The 8,464-nt window shown below is 40.1% G+C and overlaps 1 protein-coding gene across 6 annotated transcripts in view; it reads left to right on the plus strand.

The window, feature by feature from the left end:
• LOC119436621 (protein vav) overlaps nt 1-6,518 on the plus strand; it is a 206,905-nt gene extending 200,387 nt beyond the window's left edge. For all 6 annotated transcript variants that reach the window (XM_037703540.2, XM_037703542.2, XM_037703541.2 and 3 more), the window contains one exon: nt 1,329-6,518. In XM_037703540.2, coding sequence (XP_037559468.1) covers nt 1,329-1,388 — 60 coding nt within the window. In that variant the 3' untranslated portion in view covers nt 1,389-6,518. The remainder of the gene's footprint in view (nt 1-1,328) is intronic.
• The last annotated feature ends 1,946 nt before the right edge of the window (nt 6,519-8,464 follow it).

Consider the following 8,464-nt stretch of genomic DNA (forward strand, 5'->3'; position numbering starts at 1 on the left):
ACAATTTGCAGAAATGTAATGGTGGCACCATCTGTCATTGTTAGGGCAAAACACATGCTGCTGTGACAGTTATTTTGCATCGGTTGTTTTCTGATGTAGGTCATAATAATGGCTGTAAAATGTAATTTAGGAGTTTTTTACACAATACACACAATGCCACATGAACACAAACAGCGCATTACATTCTTGCCCAATTGTAGCAGCACCGGGTGACATTGTATAGGCACGAAATCGCCACATCATGATAGTGCTTTCGGTTCCACCTAAGAAGCTTTCTCAGGCATGTCGCAGGGCCCCTTTAACATTGACAAAAAACAGTCACCTGATCACTTTGTGCAATACTATTAGCCAAGTGGAACAAGTGTTCCACCCGCCGTGGTTGCTTAGTGGCTATGGCGTTGGGCTGCTAAGTACGAGGTCACGGGATCGAATCCCGGCCACGGCGGCGACATTTCGATGGGGGCGAAATGCGAAAACACCCGTGTACTTAGATGTAGGTGCACGTTAAAGAACCCCAGGTGGTCCAAATTTCCGGAGTCCCCCACTACGGCGTGCCTCATAATCAGATGGTGGTTTTGGCATGTAAAACCCCATAATTAATTAATTAATGGAACAAGTGTTCCAACAAATCATTTGCTTAGCTAGCTGTGCCTTCTTTTTACTCAGGCTAAGTAGGTAAATTTTTAGTCTTAAATGAATGTGTTTGCCTATGTGCCACCCATAAATTTCCCGTTGGCTTGAAATTGGGTCATAGAGGATCCCCTTTGTTTCCTATCCATCTGAATGCTGCAGCTGCAGTCAAAAATTGAACTGATTACTTCATGCTCTACAGCAGAATGCCATACCCCTGCATTCTCAGTTGGGTCTCGACTCAAGGCTTTTCCTCAACTCCACTGAGAGGAGCACACCACCGCCTTACGGCTGAAGTAGACGCTGTGTTTCAACAGCGCTCTTTGGGGACTTCTGGAATGAGGCGTTCATTGAGAATTGCACCTTTACTCCAGTGCATTCGAATAGACACTGAGAGCATCTATTTACAATATATTTGCTCAGGAACCCACCATGCAATGTCATTAAAGCATAATAACTACTTTCCTTGATAATTGGCGCTGTGATCCACTTTTTTGGGGTCGAGGGGGAGTGTTGAGTGGAGAGGCATTCTAAAATGAGGGGGACAGCCATGGAGCCAGGGCTGTGAGTCACTCGTGTGGTGCACGTGTGCCATGATTCGAACAAATTTGACCTGCAGTACATTCAGTTGCCTTGATCAAATTGTAAATATTACTTAAAAATGTATTGCAATAATCAACGTAACATTGTTTCCACAGGTTGGCTACTTTCCCTGGCAGTATGTGCAAGAGCTTCCAGCTACCAGCACAGAGTGCTAGCTCGTCTGCTTGCCACTTCAAATTCTGCTAGAAGTTTGTGGCTGCCCATTTATGGTCACAAATTGCAGAGAGCAATAGGAGCATGCGTGGCTAGCAATTGTGTATTTAAAGGTGGAACAGATACTGTGGATTTAAGAGTGAACCTTATTTTATGTTATAAGCAAATCATGTTGCACATGGAATATTGCTCTGTTTGTGTGATTTCTGCTTTGTTTCTTTTAAATGTCTGCAGCATTCTTTGAAGCACAATAAGGGACACAAATTGGACATGCAGTAACTTTTTTTCAATGTTATGCTGTCTCAGTGATGATTGTGTGTAAATGATTGTGTGTACCTCAGTATACTTGACAACCAGGCCTTATTTCTTAATCCATTTTGTTTTTAACTTCATCAGTGAAAGTTCAGTTCATGATTTTTTTTCCCCCTTAGGTGTTGTTTCCTCACATCAGTCATACCATTTTGACAGACCGGTTAGCCAGAAGGTGTAGTGCTAGAGAGAACACCTTTCTGGGTCATGTAAATAAGCTCTCTAATCGCCCTTCCCTCCCGAACCCCATTAAGGACTTGCAACTTGTAGTGAAATTACATATGCAGTTTATCATGCATATAATCTTGCAAACTTTCAGTCATGATGAAGTGAGCCCGTGTGTAGAGTCTGCAAAATTTTGATGATGAACTGGCACTTATGCTATTAACTTTTGTTGATTATCCACCTGGAATGTAGCTGGTATTTTTTAACTGCTGCCAATATTTTCATGCATTATTGAACTTGATTGATTCGTGACCATTCTGGGTGTGATGAAGCAGGCATACTAAGCCAAGCACTTGGGTCATTGTGAACAATAAATACAAGTTTACATAGACAGCTTGTAAATTGCACTGGTGGTTGGCAGCCTGCCCATAGGGCGACACAATCAAGTTTCTATATGTAGGCCACATTTTTTTAGAATCTCTTATCTATTCATGCCTTTTTTTTTCCTATCATCCACTGTTGTGAAGATGCCTACAACAAAGAAAAGACATGCCAGTCATATAACATGAGCATTAGCCATTGAGCTTGCTCAATGAGCATTGTAAAGCATGCGACCTGATAACTATTCTGCAATTATTGCCGTCACAACGAATATATCATGTTTTGATAGAATGTGCTTTGTGTTAATCCCATGTCCTGTATTATGAGTGAGAAAAGTTGATGCAGGAACCTCATTTTTAGTGCTCTTGTAGTGTATTTAAGTGTTAACTCTCATAACCTACCATGTATGTCGTTGGCCTAATGCGGTTACCAAAAAACGCCAGCAAAAAAGGATAAGAGCACAGGAAATAGAAATGTAGACAGGGCAGCACCCAACATTTACCTTTATTTAAGAAAATTTATTTTATTTTAAAAAATTGTCATTCAACAATTGAGATATTAATTTGCTATCTTGCCATGAAACCGCATACTTATTGTGGATAGCAAACCTGCGCATGATTGCTTCAATGAATGGCTGTTTTAAAAATTTTGATGTTTGTCCACTGCTATCTTGTCGGCATTCTGCTTCTTGTGCTCTCATTTCCTTTTCAGCCTTGTTTTCTCGTATTTCTCTGCAGTCGTGTATGAGGTTGTCCACTTCTCATTACTTGCTGTGGTCTTTCTGGTTGTCCAGTGAATCCCTCCTAGTCATGGCTGTTAGTCTTTTTTTTTTTATCAGCTTTTATATTATTTAACTCTTTTAGCTTTTTTGATGGCTTGTACTAATGAATGTTATGCTACCTAGTTCTATCTTATCTGCATTAGATGTTCTACTAAAACCACTGTTCCGGTTAACATTGAAGTTTGAATGGTAAGTTTCGTATGGAAGGTTTGGCTGCATCATTTTGCTATTTCTGCTCTACCACGAGCTTAAATGCCGCTCATTTTTGTTGAACAAATATATTTGATGTTCCAGAACAGATATTCAAATTCTGTAGCATATAACATGAATGAACAAATCTTTTGCCAAGTGTATAAAGCATCATTAATTTTTATCAAAGTATTTTTGGCCAAACTAAACTGGTGCATGAGGGCCCCTTGCTGTGTCCCAACGTTGGAGGGAAAAAAAAAGGTTTGCTCACCTGGCTGTTAGGTGCAGCTGACACAATCTGTGGCTTTAGAATTGTTGTACTGTTACTTCAGAAGGCAGATTGGTGCTATTGTTGCTCACAAGTCCATCATTGAAATGAACACAGACCTAGCCAAAAAAAACTCTTCAATGATGAGAATTGTGTCTGTCTTTGTGGCTGTTTATTTGCCTTGGGTGTTGCTTCTGGCCACAACTGTACAGTGTCGAAAGCTTTGCTAGGCCAGTCACCACTAGAAGAAGGCTGATCATAGTTAAAGGAGTACTGGCATGACATTTTCAACTCATCATTTTCCTGTATTTAATGAAGGTCTAAGCTCTAGTAAAAATAGTGGCAAGTGTCGGGGCACTCTAAATAATTTACTATAATAATTGTCTCTATAAAATAGTTCCAGTACCCAGGAGGTGGAAGTGTCATGATACACTGGCTCACTTCGTTCTTGCAATCGCTGCAGCTGCCACACAAGAGTGCAGCCAGAAGAAACATGCGCAGCACTATTTTGCTTTTTTTATGAGCAACATCCTCATACCTAGGCTTATGGCTACCCGATGTCAGCAAATTTAGCTGTGCCCTGATGTCACAATGTCGATGACACCAGGTCTGGCATTTCTAGATCAACTTTAGTACCAAATCAGTACACTTGTTCACAGGCCTTCATACTTCATGTCACCCTTTTACATGTGAGAAGTGTAAGGTATAGTTTCTACAACTCTGAAAATATCTGTCAGTACTTCTTTAACCAGAAAACAGCGACCCTCCTCTGCACTTTCTTTTGCATCATCTATACGAGCTGGTTCTTGCAAGTGTGGCCACTTCCTTGTGCTGCTGCAAGTAACTGATATTATGAGTGAGCCGGTGAAAGTTGCAACTCCCCTTAGTGTAGGCACTTGTGTGATGTACCTGATCTACTCTTTTGCTGCAGCCATTGCCGCAGTGTGTAGCTAAGCCTGTATTGGCCCGCCGACTCCATCAAAGGTGCTGTGCAACCAGCCCTTCTTTCGGGTGTCGTGCAGTGCCTGTACTATTGCTGTTTCGCACTCCAGAGGGATCACATTTAGCTTGCCTGCCACAAGTGTACCTGCTCTACTTCTTCATTACTGGCTCGACCTTTTTTTTCTTTTTTTTTTAAGGGTGAACACTACAGCAACTCTGCTTTCTTGACCTTGCACCCTTGCACGACCTTGTTGTAGTGCATATTGCAGATATTCTTGTGCACCTGTTGGAGGCTTGTAGTTTTACTCCTGTGTGTCGGCCTGCCGAGAGTCTGGCAAAGAAACTTTCAGTGTAACATGTCCGAGAAAGCATGTGAAATTTCCGTTCCCCTCTCTCTGTAAATGTTACAGCTGTCAAAACTCAACCTGTGAATGCCGTGAGCTGCAGGTTGCATTTTTGTGCTGCATAAGGTACATCCTGATAGTGTCTAATCGCACAGCTTAGAGATCACCCCTGTATACCTGACATTCATTCTCAAGGTGCCATTGGCATTGACAATGCACTTTTTCTGTATATATGCACACATAGATGTTTAGCTATTGTATTGTGACAACTATTTTGTGCTAGAAAAACATCATATTCACTGAAGCATGCTTGAGCAAAATAGTTACCAGTGATGTTAGGTTCTCTACATAAAGAAAAAGGCTAGTGGCTTGATGTTCCACTAAGAAAATACAGGTTACCATTATTTGTCTATTTTCTTGGCACAATTTCCTGCAATGAATACTGTGTTACAAAAGAACACACCAACATACTGCACTCTCGTGCAAACCTTGCCTGTAATCTTGTCGATATTGTTAGATGCACACTATGTTATATGTTCTTCTAGACAGTTTGAGTGCTCGTAGGTCTGTTATTTGAAGATATTCAAAGGGTACTCCTGTTTTATCTTTTCTACAAGTTTTTATTTGTAGTGATGGTATTTTATGATCACTGAGTGAACAATCACTTGGAATTTAAATTTTAAAGTATGAAAAAGCATGTTTTGTAGCATTTGGTAAAGTCTGGAAAAAAAATATTTTTAGGCAGATAGAGTGTGCCATTTCTTTTAGCCTCAACATAGTATAATTATACTGTAACAGCAGATCATACGTGAGACAAGTCCCAGCTAGTTCTTTGAACAATGCTCTTACATGTGTGGTTAAAGCAGTACTGACGTGACATTTTCAACTTTTCATTTCTTGCATGAAGGTTCTGGAATTCTAAAGTCTATAAAAAAGATACTGGCAAGCATTGGAGTGCTCCAAATAATTTAATATAATAACTTTCTCCCAGGAGGTGCATGTGTCATGACACAGAAGGTGGTTGGTCACTTGCGAGCTGGACATCACAAAATTTGGCACTCGCTTCTGCTCGCTCAGTTGTCTGCTATGCTGCTATTTATCGAAAAATGAAAAGTTAAAAATGTCATGTCACTACGATAAAATGAATGATTATCAAAACTGGGGCAAAAATTTGGACGACTTTTTAAAAACCGATTGAGGTGTCTCAATCGTCCCAATGTATGGGGGACATCATTCATATGCTCTAAACAAGAGCCGTCCAGGAGATTCATATTTTTTCTAGCCTGTCAGGCGATGTATGTGCCAAATGCGTGATGTGGTTACTGTGCCAACATATATTAGAGTGTGCATGTGTGTATACAGAGCTATTGCAGGGACATGAGGGCACATCTCATTAGCTCGAGCCAATGTGCGCTTTGTTTGTGCCTGTTCCAGTGCTGTTTGCCTATTCTGTTATTCAGCACTTCCACTGAGTAAGGCTAAAGTCAGAAGGCTCGCACAATGTGTGTATGCTTCATTAAACACAGGTGTCATAAGAGCATTTTGATCTATGTATAAAGCAGGTAAGTTCAATATCTATATTGATTTTGTACTATAATTCTCCCAAATCAACGCTGAACATGTAGATACTGATGGCTACGTTATTTGTTTTGAGCTTGTTTTGGCAACCTGAATTTATCCCCATGAAATATTGCCACTGCAATTTACATTTTATTGTTGTATTGTTTTTGTTAAGGTAATAAAATATTTTTTTCCTATGTTTGTGGAACTGTTATTGGTGGCTGCATTTGTGTATGAGTGAAGTTAAATATATTCAAAACATAAGTTGTGCCAGTAGCACAGCCAGCAGTGGTTGCAAGCTTTACTAGAACTTAGCGCCCCATCCTGATGGGACACAAGAGAAACACACAGCGGAGCACTACTTTCAACTATCGATTTATTCCTTTGTCAGCAGAATAAATACAAGAAGATACTTAAAGGGGAAGAGCATCAAAAATAAAAATTTACTAAAAGGACCGTCCATCAATACCAAGCTGGCTTTGTCACATGATCATTTTGCTGCGCTCGACATCGCAATGAAAAGTCCAACTTCTAGTATGCTACACCAACACGCCCAGTCTTCATCCTTTGCAAGTTTTAAAAGATAATTTTGAATGTCTAAGTAACAGAAGCCTAGCTAAAGAAAGGCACGTGTAATTGAAATATTTTATTAGCTTAAATGGCATGGAAAAAAAAAGTGCAATATACCAATTTTAGGTGGCTGAAATATGGCACCATAATGTTTAATTAGGCATTTAATTGGTAACATGTCACTAGGGTCATACTCATACAAACTGTACAGACCTGAGCCGCCTTGTCTAGAACGCAGGAACAGTGGCTTCCGGGGCTCTCCGGAGCCAGCCAGCAACGTCTTCACGGTAGTTGCTGGGCCCGTACAGACGTGAGCAGCCTTGTCTTAAGCCGCCGGTCCCACGTTCTAGACAAGGCTGCTCACGTCTGTACATTGTTGGATGGTTTATTTCAGTGCCTGTCAACAGCCAAGTGGCCTCCTTGATACAAGTACATGTAATGAATTTGTTACACAAAATGAAAAGCTTGGTGCCTTTCAGTTTTTTAGCATTCCTTTTAAATAGTTTCTAAATGTTAAATATAAAAGAAGGTCACATACATAGAAATGTCAAATATGTCATTGTGAAAAAAAAATGATGAATTGTAAGTGTTTTGCAATCATGTCATTGGACAAATAGACCTAAAATCTTCATAGGATGTATGTATACACTTGCGATCTTTGCCCACAGAACACGAAAACACAGTAATGACAAAAGCACATCACAGCCAAATGTACCACACACAACTTGGTGCGAATAGTTCATGTCATGCGCAAGTCTTTTATAGGACACAGTTTTTCAGCCCAAGATCCGTGAAAATACTACTGCAGTTATAAAAACATCGGCCCCGATATACCTGTCATATACAACACCCACAAATCTTGGCACTTTTTTAATTAGGTCATTAAACGTAAGAAAAGGCGAGTTCCACAACGTAGATGAGAACTCAAGATGCGGCCACACAAGAGCGCAATAGAGACCTACAAGACATGTAATGTGCGAAACTTTTTTGGTTCATGTGAAATCACACCACATGTTGTTGGTGCTAGATTTAATACGCAACACCATGCAAATAAAAACCCAACCAACAGTCGACCTCAACACCAAGATCCCCCACGTGATAAACCCACCAAACATTCTCGCCAAAAGTCAAAGATTAAGCAATCAAGCTTTCTAGTGAGTGACATCATTGAAGTTCTTTTAAGGTTCAAGTTTTGCTACACACCATTGCTGGACTGAGAGAATTTCGCTCTGCAGTCACTAGCAGTCATGTACACTTTCAATCTTTCCGAACAATTTTAGGTCATCAGCAAACAATAATGCCTCTTGTGTTCTCCAAATGTAATGGCAAGTCACTAATAAAAAAAAATATAGCAGTGGGCCAAGGTTAGAACTTTGAGGCACACCTAAAAAAGATATAAACGGTTCAAAGAAGCACTAAAAAAACTTCACTTGGTTTCGAGGGTTTTTCAAGTAGCTTTCAGCCCATGCACAATAAGTGGACATAATGCGCAATGTTTCAGTTTCTGCAATAGTATTTGTTGACAATTTATCGAAAGCTTTGGTCATATTGAAATAAACTGCATCAATA

This window comes from Dermacentor silvarum, chromosome 1 (genome assembly GCF_013339745.2).
Source record: "Dermacentor silvarum isolate Dsil-2018 chromosome 1, BIME_Dsil_1.4, whole genome shotgun sequence".
Lineage (NCBI taxonomy): Eukaryota > Metazoa > Arthropoda > Arachnida > Ixodida > Ixodidae > Dermacentor > Dermacentor silvarum.